This window comes from Phalangium opilio, unplaced genomic scaffold (genome assembly GCF_054372755.1).
Source record: "Phalangium opilio isolate 3A_F unplaced genomic scaffold, DU_Popi_V2 ptg000082l_1, whole genome shotgun sequence".
Lineage (NCBI taxonomy): Eukaryota > Metazoa > Arthropoda > Arachnida > Opiliones > Phalangiidae > Phalangium > Phalangium opilio.
In genome coordinates, this window is record NW_028324189.1 from 20,893,589 (window position 1) to 20,921,440 (window position 27,852).

The window sequence follows — 27,852 nt, forward strand, 5'->3', positions numbered from 1 at the left end:
GGAACTGGCGCACTCAATGAAAACGGACGATTTCTTGCTGGCATTCAGGCGTATGGTCGGTAGGAGAGGAATCCCACATTCGATATTTAGTGATAATGCTCTCACTTTTAAGAGAGGGGACCAGGATTTCCAATCGATTTGGAAAAACTTAAACACAAACCAATTGAAAGAAATTTTGCGGACAAAAAGGTATTTCATGGAATTATATTGTGTATTTATATTATATTATATTATATTATATATTTTAGTTAATTCGACATTACGGCTATGAACAAGGGGGAATAGCTCAGTGGTTGAGCATTCGACTGCAGATCGAGAGGTCCTTGGTTCAAACCCGAGTTCACCCTGTAATAGCACGGATCATTCCGTTATTTTAGTTAAATCGACATTACGGCTATGAACAAGGGGGAACAGCTCAGTGGTAGAGCATTCGACTATAGATCGAGAGGTCCTTGGTTCAAACCCGAGTTCCCCCTGTAACAGCACGGATCATTCCGTTTATTTTAGTTAAATCGACATTACGGCTATGAGCAAGGGGAAGAGCTCGGTGGTAGAGCATTCAACTGCAGATCGAGAGGCCCTTGGTTCAAACCCGAGTTCCCCCTGTAACAGCACGGATCATTCCGTTTATTTTAGTTAATTCGACATTACGGCTATGAACAAGGAAGAATAGCTCAGTGGTAGAGCATTTCAATGCAGATCGAGAGGTCCTTGGTTCAAACCCGAGTTCCCCCTGTAATAGCACGGATCATGGCGTTTATTTTAGTTAATTCGACATTACGGCTATGAACAAGAGGGAATATCACAGTGGTAGAGCATTTCTTATGCAGATCGAGAAGTCCTTGGTTCAAACCCGAGTTCCCCCTCTAATACCACGGATCATTGCGTTTATTTTAGTTAATTCGACATTACGGCTGTGAACAAGGGAGATAGCTCAGTGGTAGAGCATTCGACTGCAGATCGAGAGGTCCTTGGTTCAAACCCGAGTTCCCCCTGTAACAGCACGGATCATTCCGTTTATTTTAGTTAATTCGACATTACGGCTATGAACAAGGGGGAACAGCTCAGTGGTAGAGCATTCGACTATAGATCGAGAGGTCCTTGGTTCAAACCCGAGTTCCCCCTGTAACAGCACGGATCATTCCGTTTATTTTAGTTAAATCGACATTACGGCTATGAGCAAGGGGAAGAGCTCAGTGGTAGAGCATTCAACTGCAGATCGAGAGGCCCTTGGTTCAAACCCGAGTTCCCCCTGTAACAGCACGGATCATTCCGTTTATTTTAGTTAAATCGACATTACGGCTATGAACAAGGGAGATAGCTCAGTGGTAGAGCATTCGACTGCAGATCGAGAGGTCCTTGGTTCAAACCCGAGTTCCCCCTGTAACAGCACGGATCATTCCGTTTATTTTAGTTAATTCGACATTACGGCTATGAACAAGGGGGAACAGCTCAGTGGTAGAGCATTCGACTATAGATCGAGAGGTCCTTGGTTCAAACCCGAGTTCCCCCTGTAACAGCACGGATCATTCCGTTTATTTTAGTTAAATCGACATTACGGCTATGAGCAAGGGGAAGAGCTCAGTGGTAGAGCATTCAACTGCAGATCGAGAGGCCCTTGGTTCAAACCCGAGTTCCCCCTGTAACAGCACGGATCATTCCGTTTATTTTAGTTAAATCGACATTACGGCTATGAACAAGGGAGATAGCTCAGTGGTAGAGCATTCGACTGCAGATCGAGAGGTTCTTGGTTCAAACCCGAGTTCCCCCTGTAACAGCACGGATCATTCCGTTTATTTTAGTTAATTCGACATTACGGCTATGAACAAGGGGGAACAGCTCAGTGGTAGAGCATTCGACTATAGATCGAGAGGTCCTTGGTTCAAACCCGAGTTCCCCCTGTAACAGCACGGATCATTCCGTTTATTTTAGTTAAATCGACATTACGGCTATGAGCAAGGGGAAGAGCTCAGTGGTAGAGCATTCAACTGCAGATCGAGAGGCCCTTGGTTCAAACCCGAGTTCACCCTGTAACAGCACGGATCATTCCGTTTATTTTAGTTAATTCGACATTACGGCTATGAACAAGGAAGAATAGCTCAGTGGTAGAGCATTTCAATGCAGATCGAGAGGTCCTAGGTTCAAACCCGAGTTCCCCCTGTAATAGCACGGATCATGGCGTTTATTTTAGTTAATTCGACATTACGGCTATGAACAAGAGGGGATAGCACAGTGGTAGAGCATTCGAATGCAGATCGAGAGGTCCTTGGTTGAAACCCGAGTTCCCCCTGTAACAGGACGGATCATTTCGTTTATTTTAGCTAAATCGACATTCCGGTTATGAACAAGGGGGGAAGCTCAGTGGTAGAGCATTCGACTGCAGATCGAGACGTCCTTGGTTAAAACCCTAGTTCACTCTGTAATTAATCAAAAATGTCTTGATTAGAATCAAGACCTAAAAAGTATCGATAAGACTGAGGTTATCACTTGTCTGAAGGATCAGATATTAATTTTTCTTTTTAATTGAAACTTAAATGCATGCTTAAGAAAAAACAACGTTCCATTACCGTTTTCCGTTGAAATAAATTATTTTACTGCTAATCAATTTCAAAAATTTACTTATCTCGGCTTTTCGACCACAATTCCATTCCCCGAAAACATTTTATCATTACATTATTTACTTTTGGGAGAGTACGTCTATGGTTTAGCGTTCCTAAAGACGTTACATCCCCATTCGAGACCGGCACGCTTCGCAGTGGAACATTTTAATTATTCTAAAACCAATGGCGCCAAATTCAATAGGGGCAGTAAGATTTTTACTCGCGGTTTTTGCAAAATGATGTAATATCAAGTGTACTTTAGTCAACCGTCGTATTGTTCTCTCTCATATTTCAGGGCATGATCAGTGTTACTGCCCAATTTCTCTCTCTAGTTTCTAACAATGGTTAGAGACTATTTGACATGGCACGGCACAACGTTATATACATTTGTAAATTCAAAGTAGCACAAAAGGAAAAAGAATCCATTTTTAAATATTTTGGTTTGAAATAAATAAACTCATTAGTTATAACTAATATAAAGTCAAGGGAATGGCACCGGTAATGAGCAGCAAAAAGAGAGGAAAGTTTGCTTCAAGTTAGCAGAGGGACATGGTAGTGAAAATAGTAATCTAGAATTTTGTTCGTTCAAACCTTAATATATCATGAAAAATTCAAGTGAGGAGGCAACACTACCTAGAAAGATTGATTTTGGCAGATAACAGCGAAAAAATTATGTTCTGCACACACTGGGACAATGGGAGAGTTTCCAGGCCGCAGGTCGCACATGATGAAATTTCAACTCCAGTTTACATCAATTCTCCCTGGTCGTACTAGTAGCAGGTTAAGCTATAGTTTGCTCAGGTCCTGTTAGTCTCGAAAGGGTTATATAGTACTTGTAACTTTTAAAAGGTTGTTTTCCTGGCTAAACAGACCGCTATTACAGTTTTTTATTGTTTTATAGGTTATTTGAACACGTTATCTCCCAAAAGTAATTAATGTAATGATAAAATGTTTTCGGGGAATGGAATTGTGGTCGAAAAGCCGAGATAAGTAAATTTTTGAAATTGATTAGCAGTAAAATAATTTATTTCAACGGAAAACGGTAATGGAACGTTGTTTTTTCTTAAGCATGCATTTAAGTTTCAATTAAAAAGAAAAATTAATATCTGATCCTTCAGACAAGTGATAACCTCAGTCTTATCGATACTTTTTAGGTCTTGATTCTAATCAAGACATTTTTGATTAATATCTGTTCCTTCAGTCTTCATTTTAATTAAGAATGTTAAGAAACTGTTTTACATTTTCAAAATCTGCACTTAGCAGAAACATGTATAAAGGGGACCATAACTTTAGCTCAATCAGACATTTATTTATAATGATACTTCAAAAAAAAACGTATATCATTAAAAGTTTGTATTCTTATTGTAATTAACATAGTACAATTTTTTACAATCATTTATTGAAACGCGAGGCGCCCCCCTAAAAATTCCAGAAATAGGACCAAATTGACAATTTTTAAAAATTTTTAAAAATGCTGATTTATGTCCGTTTAACATTCGCTCAAAATTGTCATAAGCTTAATATGAAACTCGGATATCCTTAAAATTTCACAAAGACGATCCGAGATTGTCAATTTCAAACTTTTTTTGTAGCATAAACTTTTTGATATTAAGCTTAAAACCTTAAACAAAATATAGCCAGGGCTTCCCTAAAAGTTCACAAAGATGATCCAAGAATGTTAATACGCCTAAAAAGTGCCATCTTCAAAATATGTAGCCGGGGAAAAGAGAGCGCGATCGAGTGGGCTATGCTAGTGGTTGGAAATCGCTGGGGTTGGGACAGGGATAAGGGAGTTGAGATGGATTGGAAATGATGATGGGCGACCTGCAGAACCGTATCTCTCCCAATGTACCTCGCGCACGCCCCTACCCTTGGTAGGCGATTGCTAAGTGCTGCCGCGTAGAGCCATTTTATTTGTATGAGAACTAGCTTCTATTTTGAAGATAGAGGGAGCGCCCTTTACAATTTCGTCCAGTACGACCCTACCTAACCGCTGAGGATGCTGGGAGGACTATGGTGCCGTAGGTGTATATGGAGTATCCTATGGAGCAAATGTTTACGAAGGAGAGAAGGGGCAAATAGTACTATTACATAATCAAAGGATATGCCCGTATATCTAATATAACCAGAGTTACGAGCTTCCAAAACTTAGTGTAATGTTAATCCTATGGAGGAGGCAAAGTACCTACAAGTACATACAAGCACCCACAAGTACCTACAAGCACCCACAAGCACCCACAATTACCCACAAGTACCTACAAGCACCCACAAGCACCCACAATTACCCACAAGCACCCACAATTACCCACAAGTACCTACAAGCACCCACAAGCACCCACAATTACCCACAAGTACCTACAAGCACCCACAAGCACCCACATGTACCTACAAGTACCTACAAGTACCCACAAGTACCTACAAGTACCCACAAGTACCTACAAGCACCCACAAGTACCCACAAGTACCTATAAGTACCCACAAGTACCTACAAGTACCCACAAGTACCTACAAGTACCCACAAGTACCTACAAGCACCCACAAGTACCCACAAGTACCTACAAGTACCCACAAGTACCTACAAGCACCCACAAGCACCCACAAGCACCCACAAGTACCCACAAGTAATCACAATTACCCACAAGTACCCACAAGTACCTACAAGTACCTACAAGTACCTACAAGTACCCACAAGTACCTACAAGTACCTACAAGTACCCACAAGTACTTACAAGCACCCACAAGCACCCACAAGTACCCACAAGTAATCACAAGTACCCACAAGGACCCACAAGTACCTACAAGCACCCACAAGTACCCACAAGTACCCACAAGCACCCACAATTACCTACAAGTAATCACAAGTACCCACAAGTACCTACAAGTACCCACAAGTACCTACAAGCACCCACAAGTACCTACAAGCACCCACAAATACCTACAAGCACCCACAAATACCTACAAGCACCCACAAGTACCTACAAGTACCTACAAGTACCCACAAGTACCTACAAGTACCCACAAGTACCCAGGAGTACCCACAAGTACCCACAAATACCCACAAATACCTACAAGTACCCACAAGTACCTACAAGTACCCACAAGTACCTACAAGCACCCACAAGTACCTACATGTTACCACAAGTACCTACAAGCACCCACAAGTACCTACATGTTACCACAAGTACCTACAAGCACCCACAAGTACCCACAAACACCCACAAGCACCCACAAGTACCTACAAGCACCCACAAGTACCTACAAGTACCTACAAGTACCCACAAGTACCTACAAGCACCCACAAGTACCTACAAGCCCCCACAAGTACCTACAAGCCTCCACAAGTACCTACAAGTACCTACAAGCACCCACAAGCACCCACAAGTACCTACAAGCACCCACAAGTACCTACAAGCCCCCACAAGTACCTACAAGCCCCCACAAGTACCTACAAGCCCCCACAAGTACCTACAAGCCCCCACAAGTACCCACAAGTACCCACAAGTACCTACAAGTACCCACAGGTACCTACAGGTACCCACAAGTACCCACAAGTACCTACAAGTACCCACAGGTACCTACAAGCCCCCACAAGTACCTACAAGCACCCACAAGTACCTACAAGCACCCACAAGTACCTACAAGCACCCACAAGTACCTACAAGTAATCACAAGTACCCACAAGTACCTACAAGTACCCACAAGTACCCACAAGTACCTACAAGCACCCACAAGTGCCTACAAGCACCCACAAATACCTACAAGCACCCACAAATACCTACAAGCACCCACAAGTACCTACAAGTACCCACAAGTACCTACAAGTACCCACAAGTACCCACAAATACCCACAAATACCTACAAGTACCCACAAGTACCTACAAGTACCCACAAGTACCTACAAGCACCCACAAGTACCTACATGTTACCACAAGTACCTACAAGCACCCACAAGTACCTACATGTTACCACAAGTACCTACAAGCACCCACAAGTACCCACAAACACCCACAAGCACCCACAAGTACCTACAAGCACCCACAAGTACCTACAAGTACCTACAAGTACCCACAAGTACCTACAAGCACCCACAAGTACCTACAAGCCCCCACAAGTACCTACAAGCCCCCACAAGTACCTACAAGTACCTACAAGCACCCACAAGCACCCACAAGCACCCACAAGTACCTACAAGCACCCACAAGTACCTACAAGCCCCCACAAGTACCTACAAGCCCCCACAAGTACCTACAAGCCCCCACAAGTACCTACAAGCCCCCACAAGTACCCACAAGTACCCACAAGTACCTACAAGTACCCACAAGTACCCACAGGTACCTACAGGTACCTACAGGTACCCACAAGTACCTACAAGTACCCACAGGTACCTTCAAGTACCCACAAGTACCTACAAGCCCCCACAAGTACCTACAAGCACCCACAAGTACCTACAAGCACCCACAAGTACCTACAAGCACCCACAAGTACCTACAAGTACCCACAAGTACCTACAAGTACCCACAGGTACCTACAAGTACCCACAGGTACCTACAAGTACCCACAGGTACCTACAAGTACCCACAAGTACCTACAAGTACCCACAAGTACCTACAAGCCCCCACAAGTACCTACAAGCACCCACAAGTACCTACAAGCACCCACAAGTACCTACAAGTACCCACAAGTACCCACAAGTACCTACAAGTACCCACAGGTACCTACAAGTACCCACAGGTACCTACAAGTACCCACAGGTACCTACAAATACCCACAAGTACCTACAAGTACCCACAAGTACCTACAAGCCCCCACAAGTACCTACAAGCACCCACAAGTACCTACAAGCACCCACAAGTACCTACAAGCACCCACAAGTACCTACAAGCACCTACAAGTACCCACAAGTACCCACAGGTACCTACAGGTACCCACAAGTACCCACAGGTACCTACAAGTACCCACAAGTACCTACAAGTACCCACAGGTACCTACAAGCCCCCACAAGTGCCCACAAGTACCTACAAGTACCCACAAGTACCTACAAGTACCCACAAGTACCTACAAGTACCCACAAGTACCTAAAAGTACCCACAAGTACCTACAAGTACCCACAGGTACCTACAAGTACCCACAGGTACCTACAAGTACCCACAGGTACCTACAAATACCCACAAGTACCTACAAGTACCCACAAGTACCTACAAGCCCCCACAAGTACCTACAAGCACCCACAAGTACCTACAAGCACCCACAAGTACCTACAAGCACCCACAAGTACCCACAAGTACCCACAGGTACCTACAAGTACCCACAGGTACCTACAAGTACCCACAGGTACCTACAAATACCCACAAGTACCTACAAGTACCCACAAGTACCTACAAGCCCCCACAAGTACCTACAAGCACCCACAAGTACCTACAAGCACCCACAAGTACCTACAAGCACCCACAAGTACCTACAAGCACCCACAAGTACCTACAAGCACCTACAAGTACCCACAAGTACCCACAGGTACCTACAGGTACCCACAAGTACCCACAAGTACCTACAAGTACCCACAGGTACCTACAAGTACCCACAAGTACCTACAAGCCCCCACAAGTACCCACAAGTACCTACAAGTACCCACAAGTACCTACAAGTACCCACAAGTACCTACAAGTACCCACAAGTACCTAAAAGTACCCACAAGTACCTAAAAGTACCCACAAGTACCTAAAAGTACCCACAAGTACCTACAAGTACCCACAGGTACCTACAAGTACCCACAGGTACCTACAAGTACCCACAGGTACCTACAAATACCCACAAGTACCTACAAGTACCCACAAGTACCTACAAGCCCCCACAAGTACCTACAAGCACCCACAAGTACCTACAAGCACCCACAAGTACCTACAAGCACCCACAAGTACCTACAAGCACCCACAAGTACCTACAAGCACCCACAAGTACCTACAAGCACCCACAAGTACTTACAAGTACCCACAAGTACCCACAAGCACCTAAAAGTACCCAAAAGTACCCACAAGCACCTACAAGAACCCACAAGCACCTACAAGAACCCACAAGTACCCACAAGCACCCACAAGCACCTACAAGAACCCACAAGCACCTACAAGAACCCACAAGTACCCACAAGCACCTACAAGTATCCACAAGAACCCACAAGCACCTACAAGCACCCGGGCAAAGTACCTACAAGAGCTCAAACGCCATGTTTTTCATGCTTAATTACCAGTCGTAGGTAATCTTGTTAACTTAATATATATGTGTGGGGTACTTTTCCAACTTAACTTGTTAGCTAACACAAGGTTAGGTTCTCTTGTTTTTTTACCACTACAAAAATTGGACCAAATAGCCTTAACCGTGCTAACATCATAAACTGACTATTATCCATGCTAAAATATCGCAGATTGGGGTAGTTTTTAAAATTTAAAATCAAACATACTTAAAATTAATTTTTCTCAAAAACCTTAAAAATGGTCCTAGAAAAAGGTTTAAATTTTGATATAAAACCGTTCCCAAACGTAACAAACGAATATTTCATGTCAAAAAGGTGGCCACAAAATGGCTAAATTTGAAAAAAACTCCATGTTATTTCTATGGGAAAATTTAACTTTTTCACCAAAAACACTGACAAATTTATGCAAATGAAAACCACCCTTAGCAACTTTATTTTTTATAAAATAAACTAATGAGTGGATCTTTTTGAAATTTTAACCACATATTGCGGGCCCGAATTGTAGTTCTGTGGAATTTTTTCAAAGCAGTTAATACGATACAAAAAAAGTTATAACCAATCAAAAAACCATCCTTATGCATTAAAGTCGGTATGAAGTCTTATCTAAGAGAGCTATCGCTCTCCTAGAATAGCACGGATAATTGCGTTTATTTTAGTTAATTCGACATTACGGCTATGAACAAGGGGAAGAGCTCAGTGGTAGAGCATTCGACTGTAGATAAAGAGGTCCTTGGTTCAAACCTGAGTTCACCCTGTAATAGCACGGATCATTGAGTTTATTTTAGTTAATTCGACATTACGGCTATGAAGAAGGAGGAATAGCCCAGTGGTAGAGCATTCCACTGCAGATCGAGAGGCCCTTGGTTCAAACCCGAGTTCCCCATGTAATAGCACGGATCATTGCGTTTATTTTAGTTAAATCGACATTCAGGTTATGAACAAGGGGGGAAGCTCAGTGGTAGAGCATTCGACTGCTGATCGAGAGGTCCTTGGTTCAAACCCGAGTTCACCGTGTAATAGCACGGATCATTGCGTTTATTTTAGTTAATTCGACATTACGGTTACGAACTAAGGGGAGTATAGTTAGTATTAAATTTTTTTTTCGTTAGTTGTTCGCCTAATTGAGCGTTACATCGTTTTGATAAAGAACAATTAAACATTCTTGAGAGACTTATATTGGCGTTTGAAATGAAGCATACGCCGGTTGCTACGCCTTACTCAAATAGGTAGTATATAAGGGTGTCGAACTACAGTTAAAAGCAAGAACAACCGCAATTGCGAAGACCTTTGGTGGACAACCCACCCTAGGGAGGCTAGACGTTAATCGTAACCCTAGCTGATCGCCGCGAATGTCTTAAACCAAACGATGACGATGGAGTTAGAAGCCAATGAGACAGATTGGTGTCTATGTGGAATAGACGGAAGACCAGTAGATGGTGGTGTTTAGAAGCCAGTATGTACAGACTGGTGTCCAAGTGGGATGGACGAAGACCAAAAGATGGTGGTGATTAGAAGCCAGTATGTACAGACTGGTATCCATGTGGGATGGACGAAGACCAAAAGATGGATCAAGGTTAAAATTTTGCATTTCTCAAGCTGAGGTAAAGTGTCAACTTTGGCTTTAATTTCAACTATCAGAATTTGAAACTCATCTTTAATGGAGTTATTCGGATCACACACATCCTCTGAAACGTTTAACGCTTCAGCAACTTTGACTTTAACTCCTTCTACTGCCTCCTGTACTTTCCTTTTAGCATAAGCAGACCTTTGATGTTTAGCAATTCCATGAAGTTTTAGAGGGCTGGTATTAATTAAACACAAAGTTTCGTTTAACTCGTCTATTTTTCAAGTAGAAGCCGGACATATTTCCATTGAGTCACAATCAAGAGCGTCTGTGCTAGTACTTGACTGACTTGCAGGAAGGGAACTCGTTGTTAATTCATTGAATATTAAGCAACAATTTCGACAGAGTTTCTGTCCTGGTTTCACATCTTTATTAGTCTTATCTGAGAGTAGTCTAGCTTCCTCAATGGATAGGATCTTCTTTAATCAGCCTTTTTATGCATAAATTAAAAACATGTGTTTAAATTAATAGGTACATGAACTCCTCAAAATATAAATTTTACATACTAGAAACGGATTTTGTATGCTTTTGAAAAGGATTGCAGCATTTCTTCTGGTGATCGGAGTATTTTCTTAGCAGCATTGCATGATGATGATAACAAACGCATTTAATAAGGTTCGACTCAATACCTGATCTTTGACTAATAAGAATTTGACTCTCGAGATCTAAATAGTTGAATTCATAAAATCCTTTTGTTTTACACTGACTTAATTTATGACATTCTTTGTTTCCATATTCACCGAGAGAACATTGTTTAAAATTGGTTTCTTCACCTAACTGATTAGCCTCCATCTCCGACCGAGTTCCAAATTTTTTCTCAGTTCTTAGGAACTTTAATACAGAATCTCGAGCAGACGACAAAAACAAACTAAGAGAGCTAGATATAAGAGTTCTTATAAATTAAGATGAAGCACATATTTTGAAATTTTGTTTTTTGTTACCAGTTAAAGGGGAGACAAAAACACAAAACCAATCATAAAGGAGGTGAAAGATACGCCCTTGGGGTCTCGAAAAAATCTAAAATATTTTTTTTTTTAAGTTGGGCCACTAGCCGTTACGCGTCACAGTGTTAGACCCCCACTAATTATTAATTAATTTATAATAAAAGTTCTAAAAAAGATAGACATTTTTCAAGATGACGGTCGGATTCCTCGCCTTTTATAGCATATGTGTGTATAATTTCATAAACATATCCAAAAACTCAAGTGAGTTATGGTTACTTTTGCCAGGGCCCAAAAATGTTTCGCGGACACTGCAGAAATCGCGGGGGTTTACTCAAAACCTTTCTAAAAATTCATTTATTTTTAATTTTCACCTGAAAATCTGGAAATCGTAGTTATTTAAGCATAGCTGCAAGTGTGACAACTTTTATTAGGATCGGCCGATACATGGTGCACTGTTAGAAAAAAAGGTGTTTCATGGGTGTTCGAAAATACCTTGAGGTGTTTATACACTCTTTTTGGAGTGTTTTTTTAACTGAGATGGTGTTTTCTCCGTAAAAAGGTGCTAGTTGACTCTTTTAAGGTATTTTTTAAGGAAATGGTGATTCACTGGTATGTAGACACACCTTTAGGTGTTAATTGACCCTTATTAAATTGTTTTTTAGACGGAAGTAGTGTTTTTAATATAAATCTGTTCGAATGGTGCGAATAAGCACCTTTGGGCTTAACTTTACACATTTTTAGCTGATATGGGGGTTTTTTTAAGTGAAAGGTTATTGATATGAGCTTAGAGGGAAATAATCTACTAATTCTACCTGCATAGTTAAGCATACTAAAAATAACCCAAAGATTTTAAAAATCTTAATTATTTAACATTTCTTGGGACTAGCTTATTCTAATATTTGAAGGAATTTATACTTATTTTGATTTTTCAATCATTGGAAAATAATTCTCGAAGATTTCAATATGCTGGAATGTCTTGGAATTAGAGTAATTCATAAAATTATCACTTGAATTTCCCCTTGACACAGGTTTTTATCACTTCGAGTGACGATGACGTCACGGAGAGGTATTACACTGGACGTATCTGTGTGTCTGAGATGAAACAAAGCTTTATAGCTACACAACTACTAAAAGAATCGTAATGCCGAAAAATATTTAAAATATTTCCATTTAATATTCTGCAAAAAGGAAATGTTATCGTTTTGTAAGAGATCTTATCATCCTACTCGCTGTATATTAACTTTGATAAGCGTGTTGTGTCTCGATTCAGCTGCAATCTTCATTACTCGTTCTATATAAGCTCTCTTTTTTTTCATTCCAAAGAAAGAAGTTTATCTTAAATAATTAAATAAATATAAGTAATATGAATTATTTTAATTGTCAGTATTTTACGTTAATTAGAGTTTAATTCCTAAAATAATTTTAAACATGGCTATCTATAAAGTTATACTTCTAGGAAACACCTATATCAGAACTTTTGTAAATTTTGGGTATAAAACGTGATTGATTCACACTAAGAGATAAGAAATGCGCAATAGCGTGAACCTTTGGTGGAAGCTCTGCCATTAGGAGGCTAGACGTTTCTCATGTCTCACGTGTGGCGTATGTGGTGTACACGAAAGACTAGAGCATGGTGTTGTTGTTAGAAACCATTAAATACCGGTTAGCATTGGGTGAAACAATTGGTTGTTAGACAGCAGATGAAGGTGTAACGGATAGTTAACGATTAACGTTAAATAAGATGGATATAGCAACGAAGTAACATTTTCCGAATTTCTGTATACTGCGAACGCGTTCCGGAAATTACGAACACGTTTGCTTCGATTTGCCAACTGCGAACGCGGTGACAGACAGACCCACAGACACGCCCAGTCAATCGGAGGGAGGTAAAAGTTCTACTTCATTACGCTATCACCACACTTGTTTTTCTAATGGTATATACCACATACAAGCTAATTTGTATTTATTGTCTTCTGACAACACCATCATATAGTCTTCTGTGTATAACACACACACACGCCAATCTGAAACATTGGCTTCTACTCCATTATCATCGTTGGGATTAAGATGTACGCGCGACCGGCTTAAGTTACGAGAAACGACCAGCCTCCCAATGGCAGGGATTCGACCAAAGGTTCACGCAATAGCGCTTATTCCTGCCATTTGTCAATCAATCGAATTATACAGGGTGTTTCTGAAAGGTCCATCAATAATGAAAGGGCGTGTTTATTGGGCCATTTTGAGTCGAAAATGTTCAATGGCATTTTTCCGTCCGGGCCACTGTTTTCAAGTTATGATTGGAGTAATTTACGGATGACCCCTTAAATTTAATTAAGAAATTTTAAGACAGCGCTAATTTAATGAAGGGGTCATCCCTAAAATATTCAAATCATAACTCGAAAACCGTGGCTCGGACGGCAAAATGTCATAGAACATTTTCGACTCAAAATGGCCCAGTAAATACGCCCTTTCATTATTGATGGACTTTTCACAAACACCCTGTATACCCTAAATTTACAAAAATTGTGTAAACGGTTTACGCTAGAAGTCAAACGTCAACAATAGCTATATTTAGAATCATTTTAAGAATAATGTTTCTTTAAACCACTTAACTAGAATTAAGGTTAAATATTGACGATTAAAAAAATTAATATCATTTATATTTATTTAATTATTTAAAGGGAAATTCCAACTTATCTTTTTCTCTTCGTAAACATATTTTATATACCTTCCAAAACATGAAATCGAGGTCTAAAAAATTTTGAAGTCGCTTAAATTATTTTAATTAATTTAAATGAGCCCGCCATGTACCCCGCTGTTGTGGTTATGACGTCGAACCCCCGGGTTCCACCATTGGATCTTAATAATAGCCAATTGCAGGCTCAATCGCCAAAATGTCGACTGCTTATAGTTAATATAAATATATCGGTAGCTGAAAAAACCAAAAATGTCTTTTAGACGCGGCATTATTCCCTACGAGGATGAACCAGAGTATACCGATGAAGAATTGAGATTAATAGAAGAAAATGCCGCCAATAATCAAGTTCAAGAGTTGGTAATAAACGTTGACATGGTTAAAGATAATTGTTCCTGTTTTCATTGCGTGCCGGAATGGTTAGGCCTTGGTCAAGATGAGCGAGACTCTAATCTCAAAACTTACATAAATAATAAAGATATTGAAAATGGAGTCATATGTTGCAAGCAAATTAGAAAGGTACAAACATTCCTCAGGGAAGAAGTTCCAATCAATACCCCTGTTTGCATCACACAATTTGAGGATTATGGACCAAATTGTTTGAACCGCGTAGTTTTGCGAACTCTCTATCGCACATATTTGCATGCCAGAAGAAGACCAGTCCCACCGAGAGCCTTGTCAAATCAGTATGCTTAAAATTGGGATTTCCTGTTTAGTTTAATTACTTACTCTTGAGCGTTATATATTCCAGAACCTATAGATATGCAGCATATAGAAGTTTTACTCATATGATTTATGATGTTTTGGGTAAAAATAATAGAAGAGCACTTCCTATGTGCGTTCTTCTTAGTATAAGAAAAGAATACCCAGAGGAATCAGCTGACTTGTATGTTAGCTATAAACCTGTACCTGAAGTTGTAGCTGCATGGAATGCTTAATTGTGGAAAGGCCACCCTTAACTACCCTACATTCTAAAAATTCATAAAATTTCTAAAATGAAACCAATATTATTAAGTGAAGGCTTTAAAATGAAAAAAACTAGCAGACTGTGTGATATTTCAAATGTAATTTTTTTAATTTATGGATCTGATAACATTTTTGTGATAAAATCAGTACAGATTTTCTTGTGATAAGGTAAAGACCAACACTTATGCCAAAAATAAATGCAAAACATCTTGTGATATGATAAATGGGCCTTGTTAATGTTTTGTGATTAAACAACTTGTGGCTTCCCAACTTGTTTAAATAAGATATTAAAATTCGAGTCTTCTTTTTTTGGCTTCACGCTGGAGTTTGGATTTTTCTGGTCTTGGAATAGGTGCTATGTTTTTGGGTCGTTGGTTTTTTTCTGGTAGGGTTAGTTTGCCATCCTCGTAACTTTTTATTATGTTTTCAAGAAGTGTGAATATGAAGTCATATGACTTTGGTTCTTTGATAGGTCGTGCTTGCCATTCATTAGTAACTTTTGAATATTAATATTCAAATTCTTCTTTATTTTGAACTTCAGAATCGTTCATTTCATAAAGGCATCCTCGTTTGGTATTAGAATTGTGATCTAAGATAGTGAGGATTATTCTCGCTTCCATTACTTCAAAATCAAAGTCGAAGTTGTTTTGGGCAGTATTTATTCATTAAACTGTGATAGTTTTCTAAACATGATGTGTGAGAATAACCATTTGTTTGCCTTAAATCCCTCACTAGTAGGTTGTTGCTGATGAGCTTTAAAAGCCCATCATGAGCTGGAGAACCTTTTTTTAGCCATTTTTTTCTTCTTTCAGCATCTTGTGTTAGCCTTGGGTGTGCGCACTTTTTATAATTTGGCAAATCTCGAAAGTTGTGTACATTTAAAACATGGTAGCCAGTTGATTTCCACATATCTTCCAGCTTATCTGGGTCCTGGTCACATTTTTCAGAGCAATACCACAGATGTTTTTTCAAAGACTTAACCCAGGGTGATAGTTCTTCACATTCTTTTTTCTTTGAAAGTGCAAGAACTTTTTTGCCAAATCCTTTACTCAAATGCCACACATCAAACTGATGATCTATGTTCGAATATTCTTGCCTAATAAAAGCCCTACATTGTATGTGGCGATCTGTTGTTAAACGTGTTACGGGTATGTCCTCATCGTCCATTTTTTTAAGCATTTCTTCAAACCCAGCAATTCCATATTTGTGGATTTAAATTCTGCATCAGTTTTTTGAATTAATTCAAAATGCACGCATTTATCAGTCAATTGATCCATTAAGGTGTAGGTACAATATTTTGCACTGTGACCTGGTGAGTCGCATCTTCCATCCGCTGAGAGATTTACAGTTGGACTTCTCTTTAATTCATTCAGAATTTTCTGTTGTTCAATTTTCCATGTTCGCTTTATCTCAGGAACCAATAGTTTTTGTTGCAATGAGTAAAAGGTAGTCTTGCCGATTGCTTTCAAACCCATAAATTCAAAGAATGAGTGAAAGCGATTAAATGTTCCACCTGAAAGAAGCGTAGCTGCTGCTATCAATATATTCCCTGCTGCCATTCTTCCTAGAAGAGGCTGTGATTTCCAAACAAATTGATGCCCATTTATGCATGCCGCTTTTACAGTCAGAAGGCTACCTTCCATTTCAGATTTCTTTGCATCTGATATATCAAGTCGACTCGTACAACCTTCGTGATCGCAAACTACACGAGATAAAATTTGATTTAGGTTGCTTTCAAAAACAATAAACTTTTTTTCTCGAACAATCTGTTCCGAGCTTTCAGGTTCCTCCATCGAACTATTCGTAGTGAAGGATTCGTCAAACCAAGGTTGATACATTGATACTTCAATATCACTACTTTCATCCAAATTAAAACTATCGTTCTCCTTTGAAATTGGGGTTGAGTGGATTAGTGGGTGAGAGAGTGAAGCCTTCTTTGGAGTTACAGTGGTCAATGTTGCTAAACGATTTAAAGTGTGACGTGTGTCTTTCGGATATGAATGTTCTTGAATGATACTTGAAACGCATGACCTCTGTAATTTCTCCATTTCAAGATGTATGTCACGTTCTGTACATGTTTCTGTACCCTTATCGCACGTCATCTTGATCCCAGGTTCAGTTTGAGTGTTCATGTCAAAACTGTTTACATTAGCCTGTTGGTGGCTTTGAGCTATTTCACGTTCACCAGTGAAATGAATACCTGGGCTTACGACTTCTTCAGTGGCCCTACTAACATTAGAAGCTGATATGTTGATATCGCTACCAAAGAGTGTTGGTACAGATCCATGTTTAAGAATCTTCTTCTTCCTCTTCCCACATATCATAACTTTCAATGGCGGCTCAACTTCAAAACATTCCTGAGTGAAATGCACCTCGCATACCCTGTATTTGGTAATTTCCATGGACTTTTCGTTGCTAAGCCTTGGCTCTTTGGCTGACATGATGTTCTCAATAGCATTTTTTACAGGAATTTTGGCGTTGCTGATCCATTTTATTGTTAATGAAGGAAACCGGATATAATTTGGGACTTGAAAAAAGCTAAGATTAGCGTTGTGAGAGTTGTTTTCGCAACCTTCAATTATACACCGAGGCATGATTTCAGTGGCCGAACGAGGAACGATACGATAGTACTCAGAAGAATCAAAACAAAAGTATAAGCAGTCGACATTTTGGCGATTGTGCCTGCAATTGGCTATTATTAAGATCCAATGGTGGAACCCGGGGGTTCGACGTCATAACCACAACAGCGGGGTACATGGCGGGCTCATTTAAATTAATTAAAATAATTTAAGCGACTTCAAAATTTTTTAGACCTCGATTTCATGTTTTGGAAGGTATATAAAATATGTTTACGAAGAGAAAAAGATAAGTTGGAATTTCCCTTTAAGATAATCTTCTATCTTCGGAACGACACAAGTGAAAGTTTATGTAGAACAAGTAATGAAGATTGCATCTGAGCCGAAACACTACACGCATATCAAAGTTAATATAAAGCGAGTAGGATAAAATTATCTCTTACAAAACCATAACATTTTCTTATTGTAGAATATTATATTGTAACCTATGTACCGTTTATTTGCACGCAATAAACATTATTATTATTATTATTATTATTATTAAATGAAAATATGTTAAGTATGTTTCGGCATTACCATTCTTTAAGTAGTTTTGTAGCTATAAAGCTCTGTTTCATTTCAATATTCCAAGAAGATCTTTTATATTAATATATCAAATTTGGTGTTTACTTTTTAATTCAGCTTTACAACATTTATATACAGTGTAAACATGAAACTAAACTTTCCTAGTTACACTGAATGTACTTCTATATATTTTGGTAAGCGTTGTTCGGATTGGTTCCTTGAATTTGTGTGGCTTTGAGGAGGTCTCGGCGATTCACAGTGAGCCGAAAATTAAATACACATTTGAATGATTTAAATCAGGTCCTTAAATAGAACTATGGAGGATATACAGTAAGGTTAAACTTAACCATTTCACACGTATATCAATTCTTATACGGTTGAATAAGGCTTACAGCAGAAAAAACGTTTACCCTTAATCCACTGGATTTGAGCCGCTATTTTGAAAGACAAATCTATGGTAACTCATGTGTTTTGAAAAACAATTATTTCAAAAAACTCCTTTTAAGAAATTAAGAGTCTATAGACACCTTTCTGGTATAATTATAAACCTCTATTAAGGGTTTTGTTTTAAACCTAACAGGAATTAAAAAGCACCAACGTCATTGGAATTTAAAAACACCAAATTAGTCTCAAAAAGACCTTTTTTTAAGGGTTTATAAACACTTTTTCTGGTATTAATATACACCTCTATTCAAAGCGATTAAAACACCTAACGGGATTTAAAAAGCACCTTCAGAGAAGGTATTATTTCGCACCGTTTTGAAAGGTGCGTATTGACATCCTCTCGAATGGTGCTTTTAAACACCAATAGAGGTGCTCCTGGGGATGCATTAGGAAACACCTCTAAAGGTTTCAAACAGTTCCATTTTTTTAACTGTGTATGTAAAAACCCCGAAAACCCAAAAAAATAAATAAAACCTAGTGAACTGTGTTTTTCTGAACCCTGATAATTACCAGAAGTTTATGACTTCTTATTCTGGGAAGTTTTGGACTCTAACCATATCCGTGACCATCTCTGTTAGCCAACTTCATATTAGGTCCGATCACCGCGCCACCTACGGCGCTTCTCTCATTTTGAGCTGGCAGGCTGATTTGCGCGCCAGCAGCGGGCAAGTAACGAAACCTTAAGGTGTGTCCTGTGGTTTGAGGTAACGAATCAGAAACGGTGACAAGAATAGCTGTTTTTATAGAGTTTGCTAGAAATTCCGGTCAAACTAGTGTGGGGTCCTAGGCCCACGGAATGTAATGGATTTTCATAGAGTTCTGGACAGACGGCCTTTCAACGATTGGCGCTGAAGAAGTTTTGAACACGCCCCACAGTTTCAATTAATTTCCCTATTGGTCATGAAAAGAAATTAAGGGAGAGCGGCTCGATTCAAGATGCGCGCGAAACATTATGGCAAATAAGTAGTTACACTGCACTAGGACGAAAAAGGAATGAAATAAATAGTAGTAATTACGGTTCCAAAAAACCCGTGTTTTGTTAAAAAAAGCCAGTGCACCAGGTTTTATTTAATTTTCAGGGTTTCGGGGTTTTTTGCCCTTCAGCAGCAGAGTGTATTGTAAGAAATTGTCATTCAAATTTCTCTACTTGTTAAAAAAAATCTTAAAATGTTTCCCGTTAATAAAAACTTATTAAATAAATCGTTTCATGTTGAAACAATAAATATCTTTAACTAACATTATTTTAGCACTCAGTTTCCTCAAAATTTCTTAGTGATGGACTTCATAAAGTGGGTTAAAACCCAGTAAAAACTAAAAACCATAGGTTTTTTGGGTTGGGTTCTTTAATTGGAACACTGGTAATATTACTCACTCTATCGATGACAATTTTCATAGACATCTTTGTATCGTAGCGAAGCTCGTTCTTCGTGTTCTTTAAGTATGAAGTGCAAAGCCACTTAGTAGTGGTCAGCATTTGGATAGGAAAATATCTGTTTATTTTATCTTTATTCATAATTTGAAATTATCCACGGGAAGTCTATGATTAATGCAATGTAATCACGAATAATTATCTGATTATTATTCATGAATAACTGATTAACCAAAATTCTGTGGATTATCTTGTCCAAACGCCGACCACTACCACTTAGCGAAATATAACGAAATCTAGATACCGGCAACTGGAGTTCTTAACTGTTTTATATCATCCAACTTTCGAAATAGAGGCGTTTCTTCGCAATGATAGTGTTCTATCACGACAGTTAGATTTATTGACGAACATTAAGAATTACAAAAGCAATTTCCATGCTATTTAGAAACAGGGCCGGATTAACAATATTTTGGGCCCTAGGCAAGGCCTTAGACCCGGGCCCCCAGCCCCCCAACAGACCACAGTTTAAGAGAATCTAAGAGACATACTATTTTCTATACCTTTAATTGACTTAACACTTAACTGCATATTTAAATTTCTTTTTGAACTCAATAGTTAAATTTCTTTCATTCTAACTCAAGAAATTTATCAATTATCTCTTCATAGTCTATGAAGTTGTTTAGTAAATCCTTTTCAATATATATAAGATAAAGAATTTAATTTTTACTGGGCTAATGTGGTTCTTAGGTAGTTTTTCACTCTTTTTAAAGCTGAAAAGGATCTTTCGCCACTTGCATTGCAAACACAACTAAATTCTCAAAACAATTTCTAAGTTTGGAAAAGTTGAAATTATATTATTGGTACGAATGAAGGAATGAAAGAATTCTGGGTTTTTGCTTTCTTCATTCTTCACGAAATGCTTGAAATGTAGCAGTTCGTTTTCAAGCTCTTCAAAATTTAAATCATTGCAATACGTTTCTGCCAATTCTTGGAAAGCTCCAGAGAAAGATTCATCGGGAGCATGAATGTTAAAAATAGGTTTGAACTTTTCATCAGTGTCCTTGTTAACTTCAGATTGTTTTTTAGTATTTGTCATTAGATACGACGTAAAACACTTTTATTTTGAAAGCGCCCCGTCCACTCAGTTTGTTTTTAGCCACATCGTATGATGTACATCTACGATGAGGCTCTTAGTTTGGCCTCGTTTGGTTCGTGTATTTTAAGAGGATGGGCATTTTAATAGTAACTTTAAGCATTGCATTTAATCAGTGGCGTCGGAACCGGGGGGCAGGGAGGGCTCAAGCCCCTGCTCTAACGAAATGTGAGGGGGCGCAGCCCCCTCACATTTGGTTTTTAATTTTCTTACTTTGTATTCATTTAGGTATTAAATTTTAGATTAAAAATAAAAAATTGCTATATTTTAAGACCTACTGCATTACAAAAAATTGTAAAGCATATTTTAGCTATACTTTCTGAATTTCTTTAATAGTAGTCTCACCCCTTGAGAAATACGGTCCAGGGCTGATACTAAGTCACTTTTTTCAAATTCGGTTACTAAAAGTCACTTTTCCAAAAATTAGTTACTATTTGCCATTTTTTTTGGATTTTTGAGTCTTTCGGTGTTATTTATCTTCTCGACCACAAAGTTAAACGTAATATATTTGTCTTATGACGGTTTAAACGAAAAAATAGCGAGATCACAGTTGATCAAAGTCCAAAATCGTGGAGCTCGCTTCGCTCGCTCAGCAAATTTTTAACTTATTATTTAAAATTAATCCAATTCAAATGAATGTTTGTTTTATTTTTGAATGCTTTGCATTCTGTAATTGAATTTCGCCGTAGACCTTTTATGAGGTGACCTTTCTTTTGACTGGAAATATCTAAGACCATAGATTGGGCTTAATTACGACTCCGACCTTTAAAATATCTTTTAAATCGGTCATCTCTGAAAACATTTCATTTCAAGTGGCCCTTTTTATAGCTTGATTTACCCCTATTTAGTCCCTTTTTGCTTTCTATTTCTAAATTAATTAGTCACTTATTCAACTAAAATTGAGCGTATGAGTGAGTATCACCCCTGAATACCTTATGCATAGTCTCATTCCAGGTTAATATCGTCTTACAGTCTCATGCCTCATCCCCGGTGTATATCTATAATTATACTATTTAAAATAATACTTGTGTAAATTACGACAACAGCTTTCAAAAGACGCTCCGGAGCAGGTTTGGGGCGTTATCCCATACATCCTCCCTGGTCTTCATCGGAGCCCGAGCCCCCCAACTTCAAAACACTTCCGACGCCCCTGCATTTAATTGTATCAGTAAGGGTTAGCATTTTGAATTGTGTTTTACGATTGCTCGACATATTTAAAGCGAGATAAAGGATTATGGTGTTACCTTAATTAAAATGGAAGGTTTAATACTCCCTTTAAAATTCCTGTCACCAGTTGACAATAAGGGTTTCACGCTTTCAATCCCGCTCCCCTATATCAAAATTCAAAGAACCGACGTTAAATTTAGAATGGCCTTAAGGAGATGTTAATTATTAGAAGTTACGTGTATTTCTCCACAAATCGAGAAGAATTAAAAAAAGCACTAAGTTGTGGCCCTAAATATTACAATTATAATGTAAGTAAATTTATTGAAGTAAGGATTAAGGGTTATTATTTTTGTTAGGGCAACGAGGGGTTATTCACTCTCATTTTCTGTACTTCTTTTAATGGGCATTTACGGGTATTTCGTTTAAACACTGATAAAGGATGCTCATCGTGGGGGTACTCACGTTTTTCGTTCGTGTCACACTATTATAATTATAACAGAAGTAAAAAATGAAGTAATCATTTTAAAACAGTTCAGGTAGCGCATCGAGGGCTATTCACTTAAATTTTCTGTACGCCTGTCAAGTACTGTACGATGTGGCTACTATTACGAGCCCAACCCTTGGGTCGCCTTGTTCTTTCCTGCGCCTTTAACATATTTACGTATTTTTTCCCCTTTCTTCGTTACTTTTGTAAATTATCTCTTTTGTGAGCTGAGCAATTATTTAAAATATTTCAAATTATCACGACCACCCCGAATAAAGCTTCTCAAGGAATCATACAATGCAACCCCAGTGTTTAATGACGGTCAGTAACAACACGATTCAAAATGAAATTTCTTTCTCCGAGGATTACGACTTCTCAAAATACATTTCCATTGAATTTTTAAGTTTCTTTTCGTCTTTTTCTTTCTTCCTTTATAAATTGCCATAATGTTTTTGGGTAACGGTTTTTCCAACATTACGCTGCCGTTACATCTCACCTGGCTTTTCCATGGTGTCAGTGACGTTATGTTTTGGTAGAGAAAGAGGGGGAATATATTTTTTGGTTTTTCATTTTCTCAATTTTGGAAAACTAGCTGATTACGGGCCCCTCAGATATCCGGGCCCTAGGCAATTGCCTAACTTGCCTAGTGGTTAATCCGGCCCTGTTTAGAAATACGATAGAGCTTCCATTAGGATACAATAGGAATCGATAGAAATGGGCACAACACTGCACAGACCATTATCTCCCCTTCATAAAACAATGGTTCTTTATTAGCGTCGTTAAACATCCACTTATTAACTTTACTTTTAATTGGTGCATTTAATATTCTCGGAATACGCACTTTAGGACGAGTGTCAAATTCAGTGGAAGTTGTATATAGAATATTTAGATGAAAATTGCAGTAAAATAAATAATAGGCCAGAAAACAACTGACTTAATGCTTCTGAAACGCTGCTCATCTATTGTCAAAAACCAAACTGGAGATAAGAAGCCTTTTTGAAAATATTAAATACAAACGCGAAATTCTAGGTTGGGATTTGCCCATTTTTACCTCTCCGAGTGACATATGTCACGGATAGGTCTTAAAATCGACAGATATGTGTGTTTGTATGTGTGTGTCCGTCCGTTGTTACACTAGTTCACATCGTTCGGAGTTCGCCTTGTTCATAATATAAAGTAAATATGTGGACTTTTTCCGAATTACGATGCCTTTAGTAGTTTTGTAGCTTTAAAGCTGTCTCATTTCGATATTCCAAGGATATTTTTTAATATTATCATTTAAAATGGCTGTTTATATATTACTTAAGCTACACTTCACTACACCTGTATATAGAATAATCTTTGCTATAGTGATTGCAATAAGAAAGCTAAGGCCTAGACTCTGTCGGGTAAATCAAGGATTATCCGTAATAGGCCTAGTGAACTAAAGAGTAAATATTTGAGACCCGAGATAATCTGAACTATGGGTTTTGATCTTCGTGTCTGTAATGAATAGACATTAACGGTTCAGAGTGAGCCGAAAGTTAAGTTCACGTTTAAATAAGGTCTAGTTTTTATAATAGAAGTAAGCACCATGGTGGCAATTAGATCAGTGAAAGTGCTAATCGTAATCGGGTTTTAGCTTCGGAGTTTTCATTTTTGTTTTTGTGCGCATTGACTTTTATTGCATCTAACCACAAATCAGCTTTGGTGATATTTAACGTAAACACTCGTGTTGGCAAACTAAGAATATATATGAGGTGAAACGAGACAATACTCCAAAACCCGTTGTGAATGAGAATATAGGGTTAAAAGTTGAGGCGTAGACAACTGGGCCTTTTCAAACACATAAAGGTTATATTTCTGCCAAAGTTATACACTTCATTTCCTGTTTTCCCTATTGACTTATTTCATGTGTCTAAGCAAAAGTAAATAGATATCAAAAAGTTAATAGCTTTAAGTCAATCATACCTTCCCGCCTGCATGCTATGTAAAATGAGTATCGAGTATCACGTGGCTTGCTTGTAACCATTAGGATGTTCGCATGACGTCATAGAAGCGACAAGAGATATTGGAAAGCAGTACAAATTACTGAGCATCATGGGAGTAAATTTAGGGCAATATCATTGGTAGCCGCGCTTACGTGATGGAAAATGGCGCCGTAGTAGTGCGGGTAATTGCTGAATTATGGTAAATTATATTAAAATACTAAAGTCTAAAACTGTAATTAGTTTCATAATGCCGCGTAGAAAACGATTTTAGTTTCGCCTTCGGTATCGACCCAGTGCAGTTTTTATCTGAAACCTACCAATATTACCGTATACTCTTCTATCATGTTGCAAAGTTTTGCAAACAAAAGTTTTCAAACGTCCTTTGCTCTCCCAACATTGTAGTATTGTTTTACGTTCATCTTTTTGTTTCACGAATTCGTCATAATCATATTCCTTATCCATTTTTAGTTTTGCCGCTCTTTAGAGCTGCAAAACTATTGTTCCGCCCTCTGTTGGGTGGACGGCAGGTCGGCAGGTCGGCTGGCTGGATTTTGGTGTGACCTGTTGAGATTCGTCATAAATAAACTTTTCAAATTTCGAATTTCCCGCGAATTTTCGACTCCAAATTCACCCATAGTTCACGTTACACCTCATAGGTGGCGCAACGTATTTTATTTCAATTGAAATTATTTTTCTGTCGGTGCGGGGCCTCGAACCTGCGATGTGCCTATCTATACTAGACGCCAGTGAAGACGCCGAACTCTACCAATCGACCCACGCTCGCTTGGTACAAAACCCGAGTTAAGTTAGACTGTAGAGTAGAGAGAGGTAGAACTATGTGGATCCCCACCCACCCTCCCCTTCCCGACGCGCGCCAACCAGCTGCAGCTGGATTTTGTAAGTGGGAGAGGAGAGAGAGTAGAGAGAATGACTGCCTAGCGCCCGCCAATAATTTTTAGCAATGTGATTTAAATCAATGAAACATACTCATTTAAAGTTAAATAATTATGATTAGCTAATATGATTATTATATTTAAAAAAAATTATATTATTTAAGCAATAAATTTAACGATAGTTGTTGAGAGATTCAATAGAGGGCAACTAGTTCGTTTTTTGTTGTCTCTCTGCCTCCTATATTGCAAGGTCCAAGGCTTAACGGATGATCGATGATTAGATAGTTTAATCAGGTGTTTAAATGTAACTTAATCTCGGCGATACCATTAATGACAAACGCAATCAACATACTCATGGTTAAATTATAGCGTTTTCCTTTGGGTCCTCGCGGAGCGCTCCCGTGGAGGAATAAAACTAGGAGATCCTATTCTTCAAAAACAGTCTTTAACGAAGCTGGAAACTACTACTACCATTTTTATTGCTTCTTGGGAGCGCTCCGCGAGGACCCAAAGGAAAACGCTATTAAAGTTAATTAAATTGATTTGCTCAAAGATAATTATAAAATTAAATCAACAACTCAACTATCTGCTCAACGATAATTAGGCTAGTTTTTAACTTTTTGTCAGTTTTGCTGTTTATTTAAACGTAATTAAACAATGGTTAAATACTGCAACGTGTATGGGTGTAAATTTCCACGCGACGTTAAATTGTCGAAACAATGGGATATAGCTTTAAAAATGGGTAAACCACACACCAAGTCCATGGTTGTCTGCTCCCTTCATTTTAAATTAGAGGATTACCGCCTTCAACCGAAATATGAACATTCAGGTATGTTTTAATTTAAATATTAATTTAAAACCAATTATAATAAGAGTTATTAATGTAGATAAGTTAAGTTACCCTCCCAGACTTAGACCCTTGGCTGTTCCTTCCATAAAACTCCCGTTAAGGAAACATGATCAACAAAAGTTCAAGGCTAATGGGAGATTGGAAAGACTGAAAAAAAAGGAATCAGCTCTCACAATCTCCAACTTTGCATGCAAGTGAAACAGCTGAAATAAATGGACCAGCAGACGCAGAAATTCTAGCTGAAAGATTGGGGATTGATGCTGTTCAACAAACTACCGAGGAAACTAAGACCGACAAATGCACCACTCCAAACCCCAATGATAAATCAGGGTTGCCACGGGTCAGGGAGAACCTGGAAAAGTCAGGGAATTTGAAAATGGGCCAAAAAGGTCAGGGAAAAGTCAGGGAATTTTATTTTAGTAGGTAAAATTTCTGGGGATAAGTCTTTATTGAAAGAGTAATGAAAGTTTCTTCTCATCCTCTCTTAACACAGAAAACTCTAGAGCAATCCTAAAAAATGTCTAGAATTGTTTTTGTAAAGTTAATGCTCTCTAAAGAAATCTACGAGACTGTTATTTATAGTTAAAATGTTTCTTAATCATTTGGTGAAAAATGTTTCTTAATCGTTTTGGTGTGAAAAATACATTGGAAAACTTAAATGTAGAGACTTTATTTAATCATAAGTAAGTGCTGTAAACATTTGCACTTTCGGCCTAAAAGGTCAGGGAAAATCTCAGAAAAAGGTCAGGGAAAATCTCAGAAAAAGGTCAGGGAAAACCTGGAAAAGTCAGGGAATTTGGTTTTGAATATCAGTATTTTTTCGTCTTTTGTCTCGAAATATTTCTTTCGTGTGCTTAAAACTAGGTTATAGATTACCACAAAATCACTCCAGTATGGGAACCAGGGTCGTGCTGAGAACCAAAGCTAGAACAAATTTTATATTGAATAAGCTGCCGTCGAACATAGGGAGTTGCCAATCCTGTAAGCCTGAGAAAAATTTCCTCACTAAGTTTTTACTTTCGCGAGTTTTAGAGGTTCGGAAAAGAATTGGTCCGACCCTGCCTGGCAGGCTGGGCGTCCCTTCAACCACATTTTTATTTATAAATTATTTCCTTACTAAGTTTTTACTTTCGCGCGTTTTAGAGGTTTGGAAAAGTATTGGTCCGACCCTAGCTGGCAGGCTGGGCCTCCCTTCAACCCCATTTTTAGTTCTAAAATTGTTTTATACTAATTTAATTTATATAAAATTGTTTTTAAATTAACTTTTTTGGCACAAATATTATGAGATTTTTGTAAGTTTTTTCGGTTC

The 27,852-nt window shown here is 38.4% G+C and overlaps 1 protein-coding gene, 1 long non-coding RNA gene and 5 other non-coding genes across 10 annotated transcripts; all 7 read left to right on the forward strand.

Annotated features, from left to right (window-relative positions):
• Positions 1-404: 404 nt before the first annotated feature.
• TRNAY-AUA (transfer RNA tyrosine (anticodon AUA)) lies at positions 405-476 on the forward strand. The gene has a single exon. It is a non-coding gene; the product is annotated as a tRNA-Tyr (tRNA).
• A 577-nt stretch (positions 477-1,053) lies between these two features.
• TRNAY-AUA (transfer RNA tyrosine (anticodon AUA)) lies at positions 1,054-1,125 on the forward strand. The gene has a single exon. It is a non-coding gene; the product is annotated as a tRNA-Tyr (tRNA).
• A 316-nt stretch (positions 1,126-1,441) lies between these two features.
• On the forward strand, positions 1,442-1,513 carry TRNAY-AUA (transfer RNA tyrosine (anticodon AUA)). Its single transcript has one exon. It is a non-coding gene; the product is annotated as a tRNA-Tyr (tRNA).
• Positions 1,514-1,829: 316 nt separating this feature from the next.
• On the forward strand, positions 1,830-1,901 carry TRNAY-AUA (transfer RNA tyrosine (anticodon AUA)). Its single transcript has one exon. It is a non-coding gene; the product is annotated as a tRNA-Tyr (tRNA).
• A 7,885-nt stretch (positions 1,902-9,786) lies between these two features.
• TRNAS-GCU (transfer RNA serine (anticodon GCU)) lies at positions 9,787-9,856 on the forward strand. Its single transcript has one exon. It is a non-coding gene; the product is annotated as a tRNA-Ser (tRNA).
• A 4,424-nt stretch (positions 9,857-14,280) lies between these two features.
• Positions 14,281-15,192, forward strand: LOC149653766 (uncharacterized). Of its 4 annotated transcripts, XM_089847156.1 has the most exons (4): positions 14,281-14,467; positions 14,586-14,626; positions 14,721-14,793; positions 14,859-15,192. In XM_089847156.1, exons 1-4 carry the CDS (start codon positions 14,360-14,362, stop codon positions 14,865-14,867), a joined length of 231 nt encoding a protein of 76 aa, XP_089703282.1. In that variant the 5' UTR covers positions 14,281-14,359; the 3' UTR covers positions 14,868-15,192. The 4 variants fall into 4 exon arrangements, 3 of the variants coding, with proteins under 3 accessions (XP_089703282.1, XP_089703281.1, XP_089703280.1); XM_089847155.1 differs by having other exon boundaries at positions 14,298-14,626; XM_089847154.1 differs by having other exon boundaries at positions 14,304-14,793.
• Positions 15,193-26,373: 11,181 nt separating this feature from the next.
• On the forward strand, positions 26,374-27,196 carry LOC149653767 (uncharacterized). Its single transcript, XR_016370912.1, has 2 exons — positions 26,374-26,522; positions 26,581-27,196. It is a non-coding gene; the product is annotated as an uncharacterized LOC149653767 (long non-coding RNA).
• Positions 27,197-27,852: the final 656 nt, after the last annotated feature.

Excerpts from the sequence above, each read along its gene's own strand:
- LOC149653766 (XM_089847154.1), top strand. The coding sequence starts at position 14,360 with ATGTCTTTTAGACGCGGCATTATTCCCTACGAGGATGAACCAGAGTAT. Across the intron at positions 14,794-14,858 it reads CCGAGAGCCTTGTCAAATCA|AACCTATAGATATGCAGCAT; the intron begins GTATGCTTAAAA and ends TATATATTCCAG.